Here is a 23,177-nt window from a genome sequence, read left to right as displayed (position 1 = left end):
AAAGTACATTTAAAAGGGGAAAAAAAACAATTTCTGCAATAATCCAGGTGGTAACGCTGTGCATGGGGCGAAATGAGGAGAACATAGAGCAGGAAGGCAGCACTGAAGTTCTGTAGGGGCCATCTTGGAAGACCATCCTCAGGCTGTGAACTATGGCAAAGGAAGGGAAACAGCAGTAGTATGCTGAGTGGGCTTGCCAGGATCAGGCCACAGATCTGTCCCTTTTCCTTGTGGCGCATAGCTCACCCCTGAGGAGCATTGAAGCAGTGTGATCTAGTAGATGGGGCACTGGACTGGGTCTTGAGCGGCCTGGATTTTATTCCCTCCCGTTGTCCTGCCCTGTGACCCTGGATGAGTCACTTCCTCTCTCTTTCCCCTTCCACCCTTTGTCGGTCTTGTCTGTGTGTGCAACAAGCTCTTTGGGACAGGGATAGAGTCAGGCTCTTACTATGTATATGTACAGCACGGGGTGCTAAGCTGGGCTGAAGCACGTTCTAGGTGCTACTCTTCTACAAATAATTATTAAAGAGTCCAGTCTGAACAGACTGCAATGGGCTCACTGATCTGAGGGGAAAGAGGAAGGCTAACTTAAGAGATGTCACCCAAATCAGTGTTCACAGTGACCATGAGTCATGTAGGCAGCTCTTTGGGGCCCCTTTCCTTGCAGAGTCTCTGCCCCAATTCCAAACCCCAGTCTCCCTCCAGAGAGTTAGGCCTGATGTCCCTCCATACTTCCTTTCCCTCTCTCTTGTGCCTCACTATTTTTTGCAGTTGAGCTACTTGCAAGACAGATACTAACACTAGAAAGGAGTCGTTTGGTTTCTAGGAAGAACACGCAGCCAGTCCTGGAGCAGTCTAACCATAAGGCTCTGATCTGACAATGTTACTGAGGATTTGAGAGCAGAGATAGAGGCTCACGCCAGGCAATTCAGATCCAGATCCAGACTGTTTGTGGCTGTTTGGCTCTGATATTTTGATTTGTGCTGATTGCTCGTTTGTGCCGATTGCTTTTGTTGTGTTGTGTTGTGCTGATTGCTCATTGACCTAGATGAGCAGCCCAACATTTACATGAAGGAGAAAAACGCTGTACAGAAACAGAAAAAGAGTATTTGTGGCACCTTAGAGACTAACAAATTTATTTGAGCATAAGCTTTCGTGAGCTACAGCTCACTACAAGCCCTCCTTTTCTTTTTGTGGATACAGACTAACACGGCTGCTGCTCTACGGAAATGTCACCCGCAGCCCTACAAAGACTTATGCACAGGTGTCGCTTTTCTCCTGGGAGTAAACCCATCAACTCCAATGGGATTCCTTCCATTCCGTGAAGTCACACATTTGTAGAAACCATTGCAGGAGCAGGTTCTTAGTGAGTATTGAACAAGAGTGTTATGTGCAGCCACCCAGGAAAAGTGGTGGTGATGGTGATCTTTTAAAGAAAACTTCATTGTCTGGAAGGTGAAATCCAGATAATCGGCTTGGGTGAAAGGGATTATTGAGGCACTATGTTTGCTGGGTCTAAACCTGGGGATCAAGAGGACCACAAAAGTAATCCTTGTTTCTTCATAAGGATGAATCATTTGATGGTTCTAAATGAACCACAGGAAATTCTTTCCCCTAAACTGCAATAAAAAAGAAATTGACACCCGCATTTCCATTTTGCTAAGGATAAAAGGGAAACTATTGTTAATATGCCTCAAAACAGGGGTACAGAGAGTTCGGCAAATTGCGGGAGGGGGGACAGGAGGAATCCTCTTTTAAAATACTGACACTATAAATTCACTGTTTTTCAATCATCTGGTACTTCTCGAGTCTCAAAAGTTGGTGGCAACCAAGGAGAAATAAACAGTAAAGGTAAGTCAAATGTCATGAATTTTGTGGCATGTGAGACCAAATGTACACATTGTGGCTGATGTTTGGAATCCAAGAGGGAGAATTAACAAGGGTTTCTCTTCTCCCTCATATGCATACGCTAACTTTGTGGAAGGCAGCGAGAAGGCCCACAACTCCATGGGTGCGCGCACGTGCAAATACGTAAGTAAAGAACCTGTCATCGGTGCTCAGAATAGGCAAATGCTGTTCCTGAATTCTCCTAAATGTGACAGGTCCATGCTCCGAATTCTGAGATCCATATGTACCCATACTATTCAAATCTGGTTCTTGGACAGCAAATATTTTGGTTTCATTTAAGTCCAGGCCCGTAGTCCTAATTAATTTAAAATATGTTATAAAACTTAAACATATATGGAAAGGTACCTGAGACCTGAAAAGGTAAAAAGAGAATAATTCCCTAAATAGTAAACATTTTTTAAAAATCCTTCTTAAACTATTTATAGAAACCTTTGTTTCTTATCATATTTATGCAGAAAGCAAATTGTAAGTGTATGTACATATATAAAGACTCCCTCCCACACATAAATACATCTCTGAGGATTCATAACCATCAGTAAGGCCTTGTGCTGTAGTGCATTGACCCGTTGCTTCCAGTCCCTGCTAAGTATGTGAATAACAGTCTGAACAGAATGTTTTTTCTATAAATTGATTGCACTGGAAATAGCTTTTCTTGCTGCAAATCCTCATAGATGAGCAGGAGTGAAGGGGGAGAAAGGGGAAGAAAAATCAAATTCCATGTTGTGGGAGCCAACACATTCTGGAGATTTACAAATGACGTTGACACTCTGCAGTTGTCCTAGGCACTGGATGTTGCTCAAGTCTCTCTCTCCCAGTAGGATAAAGCTAGGGAAATCCAGGGACTAAATTCAGTGCCGTAGGTCAGCGAAGGGAAGGAAATTGTATGAATTAAACAAGACCATTTAGTCTTCACTGATCTTTGATACTGATACTTTCCTTTTGGAAACAGAACCTCTTTTTGCAGGTGACACCCACACATCCCCTTTCGTTACCGCCGATGACAATAGCAGCGATAAACCACTGGAGCTCATGCTGCTTCACTTAATCTTTATGTGTCATCGTCACCGTACGAAGCCACAACAATGGGAAAACAAAGCTGTTTGCTGCTGCTCGTTTCTAACTGACATTTCCCCGTGTGTTTTGTGTAACCTAGGGACTCTTTGAACTTATTTTTGTGACTGCTCTGTCTGCGTCTTTCACAGTAGGTAGTTCAGAAGCACAGTTCTCTATTTATATTCTGTCCTCATTTTGCCTCTCTGCCTTCATGACTTAAAGTCAGGCTACCGAATTACAACAGAAAGTGATTAATTAAAAAATCATTTTAAAAAGGAAGAGTCTGGTAAAAATGAAACCAAAAAAACCCATTTCATTCAATAAGAAGAAAGGGCAGAAATAAACTTGCCTCCAAAAATATGGCATGTTTATTTTAAGTATGCATATGTGTGTTTGTAAGCAAAAATAACCCGTTCAGGAGATATCCATCCAGATTTTTAGAGGTATTTAGGTGTCTGCCGCTGCAAATAGGTGTCCAGTGGGATTTTGAAAAGTGCCTACTCTCCTAACTGCTATTAAAAACAACTACAAGTTCGATGCTGAGGCACTTCTGAAAATCCAGTTAGGCACCTATCTGCATCTTCAGATGTTTAAATACCGGTAAAACTCCAGAGCTTCCCTTCCAAACGCCTCACTTTAATAGACAACACTCACTTGACCTGAAGCTCAGGATAACTGATTTGCCCAGCTGCTTGAGACCAGCTTTATAGTTCTTTGGCAGAAACCAAAAGAGGTGGAGCTAATCAGCTCCCTCCACCTCTTCAGGAGGTGTTTCCCACAGGGTTGGGGTTTTTAAACTTTTCTATACATCTTATTTTTGTTTGCTTGCTTGTTTTCGCTGTTAAAAACAATTTGCTGTCTTGGCCTCACCTCACCGGAAGGAAGGGGCTGGTGACACCTGCCACGCTGGGAAGACAAAGACAACAGGCAAACCAAAGAAAACAATACACAACCAAACACAGTGCACCTTCCCCTGCCTCGGGGGAAACTGCCATGCTACATTCCTACCACACAGGGTGCTGAGGAGGGCTCTCAGTTGAAATCAGCAGTAGTCCCAAGCCCACATAGGTGATCTAAGATGACTACCACCACCAAGTACAGTTGGTTTCTCATGGGTGTATAGGAGCCCCATAAGGGTAAAATGTACTCCTTGAGGTAAGAAGGTTTCTCTCTTTTTTTGTAGCATAGTGGCTGGAAAAAGAAAGAACAGCCTGCCTTATAGTGTGCACCTTACAATTTATTTGTTCTTCTCTGTCCCCTGAAGGATTGTTATAAGGTTTCAGTTCCATGTTTTTTAAGATTAGGATACCTTTCTGCATTAATCCTTTACTAGCTCTCCCCTGCCCATTGGTCTCTCTCATCCCCAGTGGTGGATTGCATAAAAACATAGGCTGGACTCAAACAACGTCAGCTAGAAAAAACTATTTCTCGCCTTCCTAGCTATCCAAATTAGTATCTTCATAATTTTTTTTTTTTTTGGCATTACTTCAGCATGCTGCTAATGAGGAAAGAGCAAACAGGGTAAACGCTCCCAAAGTCAACATTCTGCCCTGGACTTCAGCCCATGTCTCTGTCCACCGGGAGTGGATGAACTGCTCAAGTAAAGACAGAAACTTCCTCTCTGTAGCCAATTTTCATGTGTCTAGGGAAGGCTGAGAAGCCCAGGAGCAGTTCAGCTGAATTTCAACAATTTACCTTATCACTTTCATGAGCAAAAATTCAGAGCTCTGATTCTGACCACTGGGGCTGGAGATTAATGTAGCCCAAAGGTTGTCATGGACAGCAAGCACCGTAGAAGCACTAGTTTATTTTGACTCACAACAGGGAGAGCTAATTTAATGGGGTGCTGCCAAGGCCTGTTGGGCTTAAATTTAGACCTCTTATCTTTCTTTTCCTTGGCAAGCTGGGCAGAGTACAGTGCCTCATCCCCTGCACTGAACCCTCCATTTTTGTTAGCCAGCAAATTAATGATATTCACAACAGCCCCATCAGAGAGAGGAATGGTTCAGTGTGTATTCATTCACCTAGCTGCTGGCTTCGTCAAAGGTGGGTTAGCAAGCTGACAGAATGGGGATGTATCCCAGGTGCTGCTCTTGTTATGAAACGCTCATATCTCCTTCAGAATGGGGATTGTTATTAATATCTGAGCTGCATTTTCAGTTTATGCTTCAAACCCGCTGTCTGAAAGCATCCTAGGCCTCCTGTCATATTCCAGACATCCCCTGCTTTATACGTGGATAGGTTAGCGTATGTCTAATTAGATACAAAAATCACATAAAAAGAACTTTTATTCAGACTGTAAAGTTAAGGAAGTGCCAGATTTACAGCTGTCCATGCAGTCTTCACTCTGCCCCGTTGTGCACCCATCCTGTGCCATACACTGAGTGAGCAGGTGTCCTGTGGAAAAAAGAGCATGTGATTATGTAATTAAAGACTGTATCATAATCATACGCACAAGGGGGCAGGATGAAGGGTGCCCAGGCAACTGTAAACTTGGCATTTCCTAAATTTCAGTTCTTGACTCTGCGACTGTAAATGTTCTTTAAGGTATTTTTAATATAATTTCCTAGGGCTTTGCTATTTTAAAGGAAAAGTTCAAAGAACTTCTATTTGTTCAGCCTATAACGTTGAGCTCAATCTGTGAACTTCTACAAGCTGTTGTACTGTTGCAAGTTGTTTGTTTGCCTCCTTGTTTTTGTATTATGATATCATCCAGAGGCCGCATTGTGCAGGGGGCCGTACAAACGTAATGCCACTCCTACCCAGAAGCATATGCAATGTTGTCCTTGGTTATGAAATGTACGTTAAAAAGCAGATTGTGTAAGTGTTCCAACCTATGAGAATGTATCAGCCTGATCCAAAATAGGTTTTTTTAGAAACAAAAAGCCAAGTAGGAAAAAGCCACATGATGATATAATGACTAGAAAACCAGCTGTCTTTGAAAACTGTCAGCCACTTCAATGGTCAAATAAAACAAATAAGACTAACTTGATTCCTCACCCCTCCCCCACTACTGAGCTATTAGTTGTAGGCTTATGAACTCTGGAAGGAGAGCTATGTTTCATCTTTAATTTTAAAAAATGTACGAAGAATTAGTGCCCAGATCTTGGAATGCATGTAAAATATGAACGACACCATTGGGCTTTTTTATCCCTCTGATAATGGGTTTACATGAAATTGGCAGCCTCCTAATACCTCATCAATCAACTTGGCCACATCAGACTATGCATGTGCCCTTCAGGCTGGAATAACAACACACTATAATGTGATGCTCTCGCACAAAGTTCCTAACTGTGAAAATCAATCCACTTGCATCCAGATAAGCTGTTTTCAGTGTTTCCTTCCCTTTGTAACTCCCAGATTCTAAATAAGGCTTGCACGTTGCTCTTCTGTATTGTTTTCCAAACTCATTTCTAGTCACTGGCAGAGAAGAATAATAGCCTACTAGTGTATTTCCTACCATAGTCTGCTTTCTGAGTATAGTGAGTAACTAACAAAATCACACCTCTATCAGTGATTCATCTTGAATAAACTTTTTCCAGTAGCGCAGCAAAAAACCTTGCAAAAGTGGAAAGATTTGATCTTTAGCTTTGAAGTAGATTTGTGCGTATTTCCTCATACTCCACTTTCTTACTGACATTTGTCAATAACACACTTGCTACTCACAGGTCGGATAGCTCCAGCTGCAGGGGCTAATCTCTACAGACTTAACAATTTTGCAATGATCCAAAACCTATAGTATGTACGAACTGAAAGGTAAACAAATGAAAGGCAACAAGAGAAGCCATGCAGAGTGTGTGGCTGCCGAGGATCAGTAGTTTAGGGAGACTCAAAATCTGAAAGGATGCAGCGTAGCATCCCTCTGATAATGGGTTTACATGAAATTGGCAGCCTGAATTTTTCAAACCTAAAACAAATGCATCTCAAATGTCTGCAAGGCTTCAGTCTTCAAAGGCTACCTGGAACCTAAAACTGGAGAGAACCATGGCACACAGCTATCTTTGCCACGAAACCAATGACATATCAGTGGCTTATACAGAAAAACATAAAATGGAACTTTCAGTTTGCTGGAAAAGGTTAGCAGGTTGGGTGGGCACTTGAACTACAGAGCTTTGCATAGCAATTAATGAAAGTAAAAGAGCCAGTACATTAAATAAATTAGGCAGAGACTAAATGATTTAGCCAACATGTGAAGATAGTGTTGACAGTCCTAGAAGAAACAACAGAAATTCTGGAGCATGTGTTAATGGTGAAGAATATCGGGATTCTTGGGATTCAAATGGTTAGAGAAGATCTGGACCTTTTGACTTGGCAATCCAGACAATCCCCATTCTGAAGGTTCAGGGTACCTATGGAGATACCACAAGTCATCTCATCACAGTAGTATAATAAAGAGAGAATCCTTAGAACAGCAAAAACTGAGAAAGATATTTCACTGATTTCTGATAGGGTTTCCATAGGTGAGTGGGTTGAGGGAGCAGGCAAGGAGCCTTCCTCCCATTCCCTATGTCCGCCTATGGGTAGAAATGACAATTTCAGCCCCTGTGTTCATTAACATTGAAATTCAAGTTCCAGAGGGGTGTTCTTGGGGGGAAAGGGGGGAAGGGACTAGTGAAATTGCAGTCTAGCTCGCTGGCATATGTGATTGAATTTCAACCTCTCTGCAGGGCAGATGATGCTGTTCCCACTGGCCTGTTATCCAGTCCTGGGCAGCCTAGCAGGGAGCATTCTCTTTTTGCCTCACACTTCAGCCAGCTGACTTGCTGAATGTAGGGCCAGTAGAAGCAATGGCTGCCCTGGCATGCTGCACAAGGAGTTAAGCCAGCGAGTAGCTGGAATCCGTTAGGAGTACATATAAACCAGGGGATACTAGTCACTATTCACAGGGCCAGTCTGTGGGCTTAACGTGCCCACTTCTCCAGATACAATAGCCCTTTAGTGCCCTGCACATCACCAGTGGTCGATAAAACTGGTATTTCAGCCACACAAAATGCATTCCCAACAGCCTGTAATTTATGGCCCCACAATACTTTACTATTATGTTGATGTCCTTTTCAACACAACATCAGGGCTCATGCACTTTCCTTCCCCGTCCTCCCCACACATGTATACTTTTGTTGTGTCTTCATTAGTTGTGCCCCTTTTTTGGTCACCCACATGAATTAACGTTTGTTTGGAAACGGGCCCGTAGCGTTCCAGTGTGTAAATATTGAGGATGGGTTCACTTGTTTATCAAATACTTACTGAATATATGAAGTACAAAGCACTGTGCATTAGAATACTACACGGCTACTGTCTGTACATGTAAACTGAAATCCAATGAAGTGTTAGTGGAGAGAAAACAAATAATATTAACAATTGCATTAAGAAGTAACACTTGTCTTTTACTGTCAGGCCTTACAACGTATTCAAAATTTAATTTACAGCATCTATTTAACAGTTTTAAAAGAAGATTATAAAAGTACAGTAAAAACTCCAAGGCATGGGGACACAATGAAATATACACGCTTCTCGCGTCTGGAAATGCATATGCAATTTTAAACCAGAAATTTTTTGCCCCTGTGTATTTTTGCTTTCTGTACATATTTGTCTGCTATACTTGTGCCAGAGTAGAAGACGTTATTTTCACAGTATATTCTGATTGCAGCACTCTGTTAAATTACAGGATGAAATCCTTGGCAGTGATTTGTGGCTCAGAAGGTCAGTAAGATGACGCAGTCAGTGATTATATGATGATATCCATAAAATTGCCATGGAGGACTCACGTATGAGTTCTGCTGCAGGGGAGTAAGGAATCTCCTTACTCCGCTGCACAGGCCACCCAAATTGCTAGGCCCTAGACAGTGGGGCAGGTAGCTGCCACTGGCCTGCCATTCCCCCCATCCATGAAGGGAGTGGACAGGCTGCGAAGGCAGGGGGTGGGCAGCGCTTTGGCTCCACCCCTCCCAAGGCACCAGCCACTGCACTGGAACTAGGTCAGAGAGACAAAGTAGGCTGTGGCAGCAAAAGGAGCGGCACCGCTCACTTCTCCCATGGCACAAGGAAGAAGCAGGGCCCAGACTGTGACGCTCGGCATCTCAGCACAGTTCCTGCTTTGCGCTCGGGACAATGGAGTTACCTGCTTCCGCCAGAATGATTTTCTGACAGGAAATGCAATTTCTGCAAAAATATTTTCGGTAGGAAAATTTCAGTTTTCCTGAATTTCTGATTTTTTCCCTTCCCTTTGGAACCCAAATCAAAATACTGAGCTCAGGGTTGGTTCAACCTCAGTTGGAATATTTCCATTTATTAAACTGACCAGAAATGTTTCATTCTGAGTCAGTTCAAAATTAAACTGCATTTTCCTATTTTGCTGCATTGGCTCATGGGACTCGGAGTTTGCCTCCAGCCTCCGCTCCACCCAATGGATTGGACTCCCAGGCCTGACTATATTTCCCATGATGCAACACTGTCTCCTCTCTGACCAAGCTGAGTAGTCTGCCATGGGACTCACATTACTGCAGTTGTATCATGGGAAATGTAGTCCAGCCAGAGAGCCTGGTCCATAGTTGAGAACAAGAGCATCAGACTCCTGAACTAAATTCCCATGAGGCAATGTGGCTCTGTAAGAAAATGCAGTTTAATGTTGAACTGACTAAAACTATGCATTTCCAGTCAGATCAACAAAATTAAATGAAACATTTTGAGTCAGGAATGTCAAAACATTGCATTTCTATTGAAAACGTTGACTTGGACTGTTTCACCATTTCTGAATCAAATTTTTTTGGAATTTCTGTTTTGTGAAAAAATTTGGTATTTCAGATTTTTGTCCTTCTTCTTCATATGGCTGATGTGTAGCTATAGAGCAACAACTATAATTTTACATTTAGGTGGTTGTCTGGTAATTGCATCAAGAGTGGCGGAGTATATTGCTGTGATGCCTCCTCTGTATTTGTGAATCAGGCATTGAATTGTTTTATGTTCCATGGACTGTTCTGGGTGACCTCAGCTGCACAGTTCCATTAGTGTATCAAGTATCCGCATCTGCCATGGTTTGTGCGGAGGTGGTTTAGGGTTGCCCGTAAGCTTTGTGGAAGATCGAAGCCAGGGATCTTTTTGTTCTGGTTCAAGACGAAAACAAATGTAGAATTATCAGAATTTTCACACGGACATAAATTCTGTCTTTTGCTCAGCTCTAGAAGGAATGGAGAGAACCAGTAAAGGAACCTCTTCTTCTAAGCTTGGGAGTAGCTTTTGTGTTGAGCTGACCCTACTGCAGTTTGGGAGTCATCATTAAAGGCAACATGCCACATGAAAATCAGTGAACAAGTTTTATTCTAGCCCTTGTTTTACTCCTCCATGGAACATGCCAAGAGAAAAGTCTATATAAGAACAGTAAGCCCCAGTTAGAGCCTGATCCTTCAAGGTACTGAACAGCTCCTGCAAAGTGCTGAGCTTTCAGTTCCTCTTGACTGCAGTGGGAGTTGAGGGAGTTCATAGGGTGTTTAGGAGCAAATTTTCAAATGATCTGATCACTCAGCATTGTGGCCAGATTTTAAAAAAAGCTCAGCTGCTATGTAGGCACCAGACTACATGGACAGATTTTCAGGAGATGTTGTGTGCACACTGGGTTCTCAGCTCAGCTAAAAATCGGTCCCCGATAGTGTGTGCTGAGCACTCAAAAATCTGGCCCACTTTTGAAAATCAGCCCTCAGTAAGCTCTAATGAGGATTTTATCACCTGCTTCTCCTATGACTTTGGCCAAGCCCTGGTGTTTCCTTGTTGTAGGCCAACATAATGCAAAAGGGTTCTCTTCATGATGACTGCAGATCTTTCTTCGTCCCCTGTTGTTCCAGACCTGCCTTGCAGGTTGATTGCCTTCTCACTGTATGAAATTGTTTCATAGGGGGTCCTCTCCCCTTACAAATATTACACAGTTACCAGTTTAAGAACTTAAGAATCACACATTTAATGTATAGTGGATTTCAAGTGTGCTCGATCTGTCATTACAGCCCACCTGTGGAATAATCTAATGGTCCACATGGCTCGCAGCTGACTTTTCCCTTCAGCTGAAACCCTCCCCTATTCTTTTAAGCATATGTTTGGAACTTGAAACTGCGTTCTCCTCTTTGAAGTGAGAGGGGATCAATTTTTGCATCAACAGTTTGCTTGGTACCATATTTAATGGTAACCAACTAGGGCTGTGATTCAGAGATTTATAATTCTTCAAGTCAAACATACTTCTAAGTAGAAATTAACGTTCAATATAAGGCAAAAGTGATTGGGAAAGCTCAGTAGTTGCAACAGTGAACAATATACCCTGTACTGGATCCAGTGTTATCTTTCCCCCTTACCCACCATCAAGCGTGAACATGAATTGTAGCTAGTTTTCAGCCATCAGCGAAAACAACCTGCTTTTACACAGCATCAATTAAAGTTTGACCGGTACTTGCTATGATGTAGAGATGTCATCAAATATAACAGATATGACAAACTAATGGCAGGCTGTCCTTTCACGTCCAAGTGCACACGGCAGAGTAAAAGCACACCAGGGGTATTAGCAGCTTGGTAAGCAGATAGTCATGGTTCCCAAGAACGGTATTCAGTGTGTATCCGAGTTGGCGCGTAGGGTTGGTAATGCTTATTCTTTGGGCCAGGAGGATGGCGTGGCGTCATGTTCATGTAGTCACTCGTCAGGATTCTGTTCCTCTTGTTTTTCCACTACAGGGGGGAAAGTATGAAAACATTTCTGCAATTAATTTTTCCTCCACAGGCTAAATAATTTTTTAAAAGCCTTTGTGCAAGGAGTCCAGAGTGTTTGTTAAAGCTGCGTTCATAATGAATAAAGGACTTGATTTGTTTTTCCTCCTTTCCAATTAATGAATTGTCCAAGCAGGTCATGATATTATCAAACATATTCACCACTCAGAATAATTCCCCAAGGCTTTTTCAGGAAAGCACTGAAGCAAGTGCCTAAAGTTAAATAAATTCATCTAAACAACAGCATGAGTAGTCAGATAAAATGTTCTGCGAAATTTTCCCTCCTCTCCTGTCAGTGGCCGAGCAGCCCACCTGCAGAGAAAGCTATACTATTAGAGAGATCTCCTGGTAGTGAATGCTGTAAACTAAGATTGTGTTCTAACTTCTCTTCTAACCACCTTCTTAGCTGGAGGAATGACTCAGCAGAAGTAAAGCAAGTGCAGTCAGCAAGGGGTTTTCCTAGCTTCTAACTAGAAAATTTTTAAAAATTGCTAATGTAAACAAAATAAGAGTGACAGAAAACTCCTCCTGCCTGTATGTAACCGTGAAGCCCTGTCCTCCACCTCTCAAACTATCTGCAGTCTGCTGGTTGAGGGGTGAAGGAAGCAGAGGTGAGGTTATTCTCATCTATCTGGCCCTGAGTACTATACCTCACACTCATTAATGGACTTCTGCCTCACAGTAACCTGTGCAGTAGGAAAGCACTGTCCCTATTTTGCAGATAGCAAACTGAGGCACAGAGTAGATTACGCGACTTGCCTGAAGTCAGAGAGGAAGTCTGTGGCTGAGCAAGCAACTGAACCCATGGCTTCTGCAGTCTAGCTCAGTGTCCTATCCTCTAGGCCATTATTCCTACCTAGGTTAATCCCTTGTGAATTAGCGACTGTGCAGTGGGCCTCCCTTCTATCACACCTTTATGGCTGTAACTTGCTAAAAACATCTTTTTGCTGAAATTTCTTGCATTTGAAATATTTTCAAAAGCTTGAGCAAAGTCTGTATTTTTTACTTGAGTAAGGCCTAAACATATAATTTTTCCAAAATACTTGTGACTCTTCTTGTGTGTGCATGCATGTGCCCACACGCACAAACACAATTCAATCTGCTCAGGTTTCCAAATGGCTAGACCTCACTGAAGGCCAGTCTACAGAACAATTTGCCTGAAAAGCATGTAAAGTGTGTATGTATGCCTATTTATATATACACACGTGAGAGAGGCCTTACATCTAGAGTTATAAGGAACTCAGCTGAGTAGTAAATGTCAGTTCTATAGAATAATATACATAAAGGTTAGTTACATATTTTATGCTGGTATTTCACTGTGGAGTTCCTCAGTTGTGTACTTCTGACTCTGCAGTAATTGAGGTGCACAGGGAAGCCAGTAGGAAGATTGGGGTTTCAGAGTTCTAATCTCCTTTTTTATTTTTTTTTTTAAAAAAAAACACTCTTATATAAATATAATGTTAAGGAGATTATTTTCCCTTCTTTGAAGTGAAGAAATGTTAAATTTCATCTAGTGACAGGCACAGATGGAATATTTTGGATTACTAGCTTTACTGCTACATAATATTTTAGAATACAGTGAGTGCAATTCTACCTTCAGATATGCATATGTTAATCTAACTTATCTGGATGGCAGTTGTACAGATATCCCTGGAGGTGCAAAATTGTGTTCGATATGTGCAACATGGGGGGAATTAAGGTTACTTTAACAACTTTAATATTTCCTGACTTTAAAAGGGTGATCAAGTTTCATTCATTCAAGCTTGGAAAAGTAAAATATATTACTTATCAACTGTGCAGTGTGTATCTAAATTATTAGATACATACATGTGTGCTTGTACATGTATATAATCTATAACATAGATATATACTTGTGTGTGTGTGTGTGTGTGGATAGACAAATGTACAATTTTAAAATCCTCTAGCTAAGTCTGAGTTATTTTTGGCTTATTGAAATATTTAAGTAGCGTGACCAAATGCCTGACTGTACAAAGATGAAGGTGTAGGACTGATAGTTTTGGAGAGCAAAGCACTTTTTCTCAACAGAAGTCAAAAACTGTGTAAGAACACAGAATGAATTACAGTTTGGCCTAGCTGAAACTGTCATTGTGGGTAGCTTTTTTGGACCCATAATCTTTATTCGCCAGCTCTATTTACATCCAACAGCACTGTAAGTATGTCAGCCCTCTGAATACATGTTATTCAGAGGATACCAGCAGCAGGTAAAAATGGATGAAGCAAGCACAGCACAGAATCAGAATGCTACACTGCCATTGTCCGTAGGAGTGTGTGTCATCTTAGTAAGAATCTGTATCTGAGATGTAAGAGCGAGAAAATCCAAACAGCAGAGAGAAAATTGTTCAGACTCGAACTTTTGGATCTGAAATGACAGTATTTCATCAAGGCACAGATGCTACATAGCAATTTCACCTATTGGTTGTACCATTTTAGCTTTCCTATGATAAAATCAGAGCAAATCTCCTCAGTTGGGGTGGGGGAGAAGAGAGCGTTTGCTGGCTTTAAATTTGTTAATGGCCATGCCTGATCCAGCTTGCATATCGTCAGGGATTCTCATTGCAATGAGCTTTGGGCCTCTGTATGACAATGCTGATGCAATTTAGTGACCTTGACTGGCAGTGGAACTGGGTTTCTGTACTCAAATGTAGGGTTTAATCTGAAGGAGGGGTCAGGGAATTGCAGGCAGATTACCTTGTAATTCATTGACAATATATATTTAAAAAGAGAGAGAGAGAGAGAGAGACTGGAAGGAGGAGAGTTCTCCTATATGGTCGCTATTCAAGCCTGCACATGAGTGAAATAATCTAGCTGTACTCTATACAATATGGGAATCAAACCCCGCCCCCACATCCATGCACAGAAGAGGACCTCGGCTGCCTCTACACCTGCATCTCCTTTCTCCCTGGCCCTGCAGATCTGTGTGTCCAATCAGGCAGAAGAGGATGGAGCCAGGGTGTGTCAGGGGTGTGTCATTGCTCCAGAGATATTTTAAAAGAAAAGATTCAGAGACAGCATTATCTTTCCTATGCCGCCCACTCCATGGTAAAGCAAGGGTAGTGGCCAGAGGGAGTCCAGTGGAGTCAGGCAACCAGGGAGGGTGGGGAAGAGGGAGAGTTGCTGCAGAGGCAAAAGGAAGCCCTATGGAAGGGCTTGGCTAACTGCTGAGCCAGAGGACCTGTGCATATTGTAGGTGGGCTCCATTGTCTGTCGCATCCTTCTAGAGAATAACCTAGGAAGTAGTTTACAAGGGGCTTCTTGCTGGCTTCCTGCCTCTGCCCCCTCTCCTGTTGGTTTTATTATGAGCGGGGACAGTCCAAGCCAGTGTTACTAGGGGCAGAACGTGTGAGAGCCTGGAGCTCTGACGCATCCAAATCTCCAACTCAAGCCCCAGCCAGAGTTCTGCAGGGTTAGGACTCTGGTGTGGAGCCTTGTTACTGATGTGAGTGCAGTGGGCAGTCAGATTTTGTTCCCTGTGAATGGATGAGCAACCAGAGTGAAGAAACATCGCTGTTCTTAAACTGAAGATGCCAATAACTGTGGAAGGTGACTGTATAAGCTGGGCAAAAGCTGGTGGGTGGAAGGGTGGGGGTGTACCTGAGTCACATAAAGCAAGGAAAAAAACTCATTTCTTACCCAGCAGATAACAAACGCTGCAGTTATTAGCACACTGTAGAAAGCCAGAAATCCAAGAGTCACCACCAGAGCCCAGAAGGGTGTTGCAGATTCAATTTCTGGTGATTGGAGGAGCATCTCTTAAAGAAACAGAATAGAAAAAAACGTCAGAGAACATAAAAGCAGTAACTTTAATTTCCATTTATTGACTCCTTGCTCCAACACTCTTCTGTAAATGATGTGGCCATCAGAGGAAAGTGGCAGGTTGCCAGACCCATTATTTGGGGGAGGAGGAATTTTGCCTTTCACTGAGAAATAGTCATTACGTACCTGACAGGGAACCTCAATGCTGTGAGCTCTAACGTTAAGGTGTACATGTAAGGAAAAGGATATTGGACAATTATGATTTTGTGTCTTACCTGCCACATGAATGACGGTCCCATTGCTCTTGTCATTGTAGATGTAAGGAGGTGGAAACATGACCTCAATTTTGCAGAAGTAAATATCTGTTTGGTCGGTATTCAGCTTCCAAAGACTGAAATTCACTTGCTTTGTATGGCTATCAACTGCCACAAGGCAGTTGAATTCTTTATTTGAATGATGGTTGTGGAAGGAACCATTCCAGGAAACAGAGCAGACTTCAACTGCTCTGTCTGTTCCTTTATTCAGTGATGCTCTGAATTCGTTCCCAGTTCCATTATAGGCATATTTGCAAGCCAAGGTAGCATTTTTATTAAATGCCATGATTCGAGGCGGCTGTTCCACCAAAATCTTGTTTTCTGGGAGGGAGGATGGAAAAAAACACTTATTTATAAAATACATTATATGATTTTTAAAAAATATCACATCCTGCTAGTGCAATTGCTCAACATACCGGTACCCACTGAGACTGTGTATCTACCAGTGTGATCAAGGGTATTTTGGATTACAAGTGTAACATTTAATACTGAAGCTCTAACTTCTGTCCCAGTTATAGACACACCAGTGTATTCGTTCCTTAGCATAGAGTGTCCTAGTGGACACCACTAAGTTGAAATATATATTTAATATCTAGCTTACCAAGCAACAAAAAAAGAGGACCACTGTTATACATAGGCCTTCTGTTCCAAGAACAACCTTATCAAAGGGCAAATAGCTTGATGGTGTAACTGACCCCAGTTGGGCCATCACTGGAATTTGACTCTGATACCTTCAGCTTGGCATGAGCCTCTACAACTTGAGTTAAAAAAAATTCCTCTCGCTAGGTGCTGTAGTAACCTCTTAACCTCTTAACCATCTTATGTGGACCTGCCATAAGATGGTGACAAAGAGTTAGTTCCATAGCATTTAGCACACTAATGGCCTGAAGATACACTTCCTATAGAGGCAGAATTCTACTTGATCTAACTGGCCTGATACATAAGAACGATGTGGTTTTTGTCTCCCACATCACTGGGGTCTCTCTGTACTACCAGGTGCCAAAAGGAGTTGAATCGCTGAAATGGACTGCATAGAAGGCTGCTTATTTAAGTGAGACCTTACACTCTCTTGGAGAGCAGAGAAAAGAAGTGAGAGGGAGAACGACTCTCACCAACAGCAAAGCTTTCACAACAGTGCAGGTGTGTGACCACACAAGTCTTTGTGCAGATCTTTTACATTAGGCCTTTGTGGGCTCTATCCGGCCGAGCCATAGGCACAGTCACAGGGGATGCTGAGGGGGGAAACTGTTTCTGCCCCAGTTTATGTCCCCCTCCAATTTTCTGCTTCAAAACCTTCTATCCTTCTCCTCAACCTCTTAAAAGGGCTAGGGAATAAATGGAGTGGGGGCAAAGGTCCTTTCTAAGCTAGTGGGAGTCTAGAAGACCTTGTCCCCACTCGTCAAATGACTGATTGGAAGAAGAGAAATGGGTGGAGCACCAGTGGCTTAGCAGAAGAAGGGGTTCAGAAACTGCCCTCAGGAACTCTCTGTTCACTGGCCTAACAGCAATTGGAAAGCATCTGTTGAAAAGGATAGGGGGAGCAGCCGGAGATGGGGAGGAAGCACTGGGGGAGGGGGTAGAGCAAACATGGAGGACTTGGACGGAGAGAAACACACGCAGAGGAATCTGGGAAAGGAAGGGGCATGTTGGCCAGTAACTGATCTAGGGGTGGATAACAGAGACAACCTACCAACTGGTGTCTTGAATATATGTAAGACGGGTGCATCCCTACAGCCAGCATTAGTTCTTTGATTGCCAACTTAACTCACTACTGCAGAAGCTAGCCACTCTCCCACTCCAGGAACTGCTTGCTAGCCTCTGGTTTTTTTGTGTTCTCTGAGGAAGAAGAAAGAGAGCAGGCATTGCATACTGGCTTTGCAGAGCCCCCTCTCTAGCAAGAGAAGAATGAAAGGGAGAGGAAGATTCCAGTCATTTCTCCTGAGGCCCCTTGCTTCAGCTTGACTAGCACTGTGTGTACTAGTGCGGGGGAGACAAACTTATACATATTGCTGCAAACCTTGCCTGCTTTCCTGTGTCTGCAAAACCCAGGAGAGTGAGAAACTAACTTAGAGCAGGGAGTTCCCTTACGCTGGCAGAAAGTGGTCCAGATTTTGGATTCTGTCCCATTGTCCCAAGACAGCTGAGAGCACTATTTGGCTGTCTAAGGCCTTATCTTCACTAGGGGAATTAAATGTTTGGTTCATTTATCTGCTTTTGAAATGTGTTAGCTAATCTATTTTAATTAAGTTCTGTTTTAAAATATTTTTTCTCTGACTGTAGCCTCGGTTTAACACCTTTTCCAAACATGGTAGCTGGAAGTGGTTCAACCTAGCAAGAAAATCAATACATGACCGGGGCTGGAGTGTGCAAGACGCTAGCAGAATTCTTTTATATATATCATGTTTGGGGCCTATGAATCCTACTGGGAGTGAGGATGGCCTAGTGTTTAGATAACTGGAGAACGAGGCGTTGCGGGTAACGTGTTCTTATTGGTAGCAGAATTGCGGTGGTGCCTAGAGGCCAGGGTCCATGCTGTACACATGTATAACAAAGAGCTGCTCCCTGCCCCAGTGAGCTCCCAATCTAAGTAAGTGTCCTTGATCAGAAACTTCCAAAAACATTAGCAGATTAGAGAAATGCCTGCAAAGCTGTCACAAACACTTATGAAGGAAAAACAGATCCTTTTGGCCAGCCCTGCTTAGGGGCAAAGGGGAACCCTCTGAAGTCTCATCACTGAGGCAAGCCCCTCAAGGCATTGTTTAGACGCTTCTAAGGAGCCTAGTAACCTTCCCTGGTGCTTTGCTGCCATAGGCTGGTCTCTAATCTCAGATGTGCGGTGTGTAACACCAAATATCTTGAACTCCCCTATTCAACTGCAGTATCGGATCATTTTTGCACCCGCAGCAATGTGTTGCTGACAATATGAGATTCAAATCTATTGGCCTTTCTACCCAAAATTATTTCCTGCTTTCTTGGCCATGCAGCCAAATCTGTGAGCCCTCTGATGCAGATTAGATGTTAGCATAGGTTCTTGTTCTTCATTAGCCAAGCATATGGAATACAAGATGCCTTAATAGCATGAGCAAAGTGTATTGCATGGGTCAGTGGATGAGGACTGTTTACAAATGTTTTGTTCAAGCTGAGAACCAGGGTTAGCTTTGTCAGGTGGCTCCGCTATATTAAATCACATCACCACCTAAACAGATTGAGCGGTTTTGTTCTTCATTATGTGGAACAAATTATTCCTCATGAAAGCTATGTGCATTGATGGGGGCATAATGCAAGCAAGCATTGTGTGACCTCAGCATGCAGCTCTACCAAAGCACCCGAGTCCCAGCCTCCGGCAAGGCCTCTTATCCCTCTCTTGTGGTTCTTTCTGTTGGAGAAAATCAGTCATGCCAAAATGTATATTCGGTCCACAAGACAATAAGATTAGCCCATCAATCTCTCATGTCACCTGTGACCAGAACAGGATTGAATAAATCCTCAACAGGAGCTGAATCTGGGCGAGTAAATAGAATTTGAACCTCGGTCTCTAAGAGGCTGGTGTACTAACACACTGCTGAAGCATAGTTCAAGTTTATCTTGCATTCATGAAAACACTTTTCTTATAAATGTCACTTGGGCTTTGTTAAAATGGTAAAACATTGAAACATTTAGTAGGTGTTTCCATTTGTGACTCGTTTCCCATAAATAGGGCTATGATTGCTATTTCCAAAGGCGATGTTCCGTTGTAAGTGCTACATAATAATAAACATCTATATAGAGCCATGACTGCACCTGACCTTACCCAGCCCAGAAAGCAACAGTTATGAGAAATCACTGTCTACAATTTCATAAAAGTCTTAAAGCCTGGGGTGGAACCACGCTCTGTAGCAAATTAAGCACATGCATAAGCTTTCGCAGGATCGGGGCCTTCAGTTTTATAAGCTACTGTTGCACATAGTCTGTGTAAGATCTCCTTGTCATAAAGCATTTCACAGCACATTCTTCATATTAAATTTATATTATAATAGAATTTAGGATTTTTCATCACGAAAAAATCTTAACCATCCTTAATAACTGTAAAACACTGACGTTCTGATCTCATACACCTTACGCAAGTAAAACTCCATTGAAGTCATTGTGGCCCAGGAAGAGAAACAGAGAAAACATAAAAGTAAGGAAGAATAATTGTTTTTCCAAAATTTTCCATGCATAGCCAGCAAGTGATTAAAAACGTCCTGCGCTTGATTGGTAGACCAGAGAAGCAAATAATTTTATTCCCTCTTTTCTCCCATACAGTACTGATATTGAAAACAGTAGTTGTTTTGCCTTTGTTAGGAGTATGGGATGACGTTTGAACAGCTAAACTGTTGTTCTGCATAAACATAATAGAGAAAAGGCCCATTTGAATGCCTCGGGAAGGGAGGAAACTGAAGGGGACTAAAAAACCTATAAACAGAAACATATGCAGATATGGTACCAAAAAAAAGCAATTCTGACTTTACCAATTTGTGCTGTTCAGCTACTTCCAGTCTTTTTTAAGATGCTCAGAAGGGTCTTTTCTCTGTTACTTTTGGGGTTTTTTATTGGCTAATTCAACCAGCTGTCTATGATATGCAGCTTCCCCTGAAATGAAACATCCTACTCTGATCCACTTCTCCTGATCATAAGAGTCTCATGCCCTTGCTAATCTCCCCTTCCTTACATTAAGTACTGTATGAAGAAAGGTAATAAATGCCAGGAGATGCACTACTGGTTTAGTTAAGCGCAATTTCTTAATTTGCAGGGCCCAGGGGTCTGTTTAACTTGTTCGAAGAAGAGGAAATGTGCTGATGTCATCCTAGTGCCTGGTAAACCACTGCTCACCTTGCATACACACCAGAGATCATTCTACGGACTAGTAACCTGGGTGGGTTACAGGTCGGTTTTTAACCCAGAAAAACCATGAGCCAGCAGATTTCCTGTAGTACAAGGATGGGATCATTTGCTACACCATATGCGGAGAACCCACCAGGATTGGTTATGAAACACACACTGCAGACAGAATATTCTAGCTGCCTCTTAAATTACAGTAAAATAATTACTCAGCCAGAAAGACAAGCAAGAAAAAAGTACCTTTCTGTCAACACTAATGCAAAGATTGTGATTCAGGTCAACATACAGCGTTCTCTGAGATAGTGTTGTAATACCATAATAATAATGGGACAGTCTTGTTGCCTTAGTCAGGCAATGTTCTCATTGACTTTAATGGCCATTTGGATTATATAAGGACTGCAGCATTTGGCCCAACAATAATAATGTCCATTTATTAAGCATCTCTGATCTGAGGATCTAAATATAAAGACAAGGTGGAGAAGAAACCTATGGCAAATGCTCATTTAAGCTCTCATCCTGCAAGCTCATACACGTGCTTAACTTTACACATTTGAGTAGTCCCTCTGAAACCAATGGGACTCCTCAAGTATTTAAAGTTAAGCAAGCATGCAAGTGTCTGTAGGATCTGGGCCAACGGCAGTGTGTCAGAGCATCATTAATATATACTGCAGTTCAAAGGATTTGCTTAAAGCTGCTGGCACCTCATTGATTATTCCCCCACTCCCACCCCCCACACTGTTCACCTACTCCTCTTGCTTATCCCCACTCCTAGAGTAATAATCATCTGTTTGTGACAACCCCATTGCCTGCTGTGGAAATAATTATGATGTTACAAACAGAGAATTATAACTTCAGAGGAGGAATAAGAAGCGGAAGCTGATGAACTCTGAAGCAATATCGATCTTGATTTCATGCAAATTACAATATCCTTAACCGGGGAAGAGAATTGCAGAAAAATGTAAGAACTGTTTCTAACTCCTTTTTTCTAATTCTTCTGCCAGGCAACAGCAGCAATGTAAGAATGGTCTACATGTGACTAGTTCTGTTAGGAGGGCAGGTTTCTGTTCATCTCTTTTCCTGTAAATATACAAATGCTGACATTTAGAGAAGAGCTGACAACATGAATTCACAGGCCAATGATTTCAGCAATACTTTGACTTGAGATTATCCTACCAAAAACGATCATTCCCTGCCTTGCTTTGCATTCTACTATGTCCCCTTGAAAGATGTGGCAATTATGAAGCTACTAAAACTGCATAGGAGAGGTGATTACAAGACATAGAGTAAGCTAAGCAAGAACAACTGAAGATTTAAAACATTCAGTAACATTTTAAGATTCCCACATAGACATTTTTTGTTTTCAGAGGGAAATTGATTATTCAGTAGGGAGCAATAGTTTTTTTTTTAAAACCAACCATCAACAACCCATTGATTGTCCTAGAAAAACCCCCTCTATTTTTATCCATTTTACATATTTGTTAATTCTCACTCAGTATTCTTAGGGCTCAGTCCTGCAGCCCTTTAGACAGGGTGAACTTTCAATGGAATATAGGCTGCACATTGGACACTCTGGAGGTGACAGAAACATATACACTGAAAGAAATGGAGTCATCAAAACAGTTTGGACCCTAAAATAAAGAGAACCCACCAAGGTAGCAGTAGTATGTTCAAAACTGATATATGCCAGGGGACAAATCCTGACTCCAAAAAATATCTAAAGAGAAGTCAAATAAAAAAGCTCTTAGGCTCCAATTTGGAGAAGATTGCAATTAAAAAAACAAAATAAAACAAAATCCATTTTATCAGCCTGCAGTAACTAGTCACCTACATCAAAATACATTCTCCTGCATCTTAATGATGGTCCAGAAAAGTAAATGGAAAGGATCAAAATGGTTTACCTGTTACTTCAGCAGCTTGAATGAAGCTGAGAGCAGCGAGTATCCAGACTATCATGATGATAATGGTGGGCTGCAAATTTAGATGCCACCCCCACAAAGAAATCTGAAGAATGAACCACAAGCCAACCTGGTGGGGCTAGACTGTTCAGTCACTCACACATTCTCTCTCTCCTCTCCTTTCCCCCTCCAGAGCACTTGATCTACATACTGACTGAAACCACTGTGATGGCAACATTTCAAACCGGAAATTAAGTTGTTTGATGACTTCAGCTTTTTATCTTTAGGAAGTCTCGTCTCTGTTGCTTAAAAGGAAAGTTTGTCCTTGGTAAAACTGTATTATGCTAAAGGGAATGAAAGCCCACCTTCCAACATTCAACAGAGTGCCCCTTTTGGCTAGCCAGTGTTTGGGTGGGGACTTGTAGACCTGTTTCTGTTATGAGCAGAAATGGATGAAACAAGTCAGGTATATACACTTTGGTGCAATCCTGTTTATTTATAAATCCTGTACCCAAAGTCCAGTCTCACTGAACATAGTCAGTTAGAAACAAACAGCAAGTCATTCCCTTGCTTACTATTTCCAAGTCTGTCCCTCCAATGAGTTGTGTGCCAAGAAGCTCTGTTTCTCTGCCCG

At 42.2% G+C, this 23,177-nt stretch overlaps 1 protein-coding gene across 1 annotated transcript; it reads right to left on the bottom strand.

The window, feature by feature from the left end:
* Positions 1 to 8,324: 8,324 nt before the first annotated feature.
* On the bottom strand, positions 8,325 to 22,751 carry CD28 (CD28 molecule). The gene is made up of 4 exons (XM_048869389.2): positions 22,547 to 22,751; positions 15,750 to 16,109; positions 15,352 to 15,470; positions 8,325 to 11,661 (listed from the first exon to the last, which is right to left on the bottom strand). Exons 1-4 carry the CDS (start codon positions 22,599 to 22,601, stop codon positions 11,521 to 11,523), a joined length of 675 nt encoding a protein of 224 aa, XP_048725346.1. The 5' UTR covers positions 22,602 to 22,751; the 3' UTR covers positions 8,325 to 11,520.
* Positions 22,752 to 23,177: the final 426 nt, after the last annotated feature.

Source organism: Caretta caretta, chromosome 11 (assembly GCF_965140235.1).
Source record: "Caretta caretta isolate rCarCar2 chromosome 11, rCarCar1.hap1, whole genome shotgun sequence".
In the NCBI taxonomy this organism is placed as follows: Eukaryota; Metazoa; Chordata; order Testudines; family Cheloniidae; genus Caretta; species Caretta caretta.
This window is presented reverse-complemented; position numbering and strand designations above follow the sequence as displayed.

Coding starts and splice junctions, on each gene's coding strand:
- CD28 (XM_048869389.2), bottom strand. CDS start 22,601: ATGATAGTCTGGATACTCGCTGCTCTCAGCTTCATTCAAGCTGCTGAA. Junction 15,471..15,749: donor GACCGTCATTCATGTGGCAG/GTAAGACACAAA, acceptor TGTTTCTTTAAG/AGATGCTCCTCCAATCACCA. Junction 11,662..15,351: donor CAGCGTTTGTTATCTGCTGG/GTAAGAAATGAG, acceptor TCCCCCCTGTAG/TGGAAAAACAAGAGGAACAG.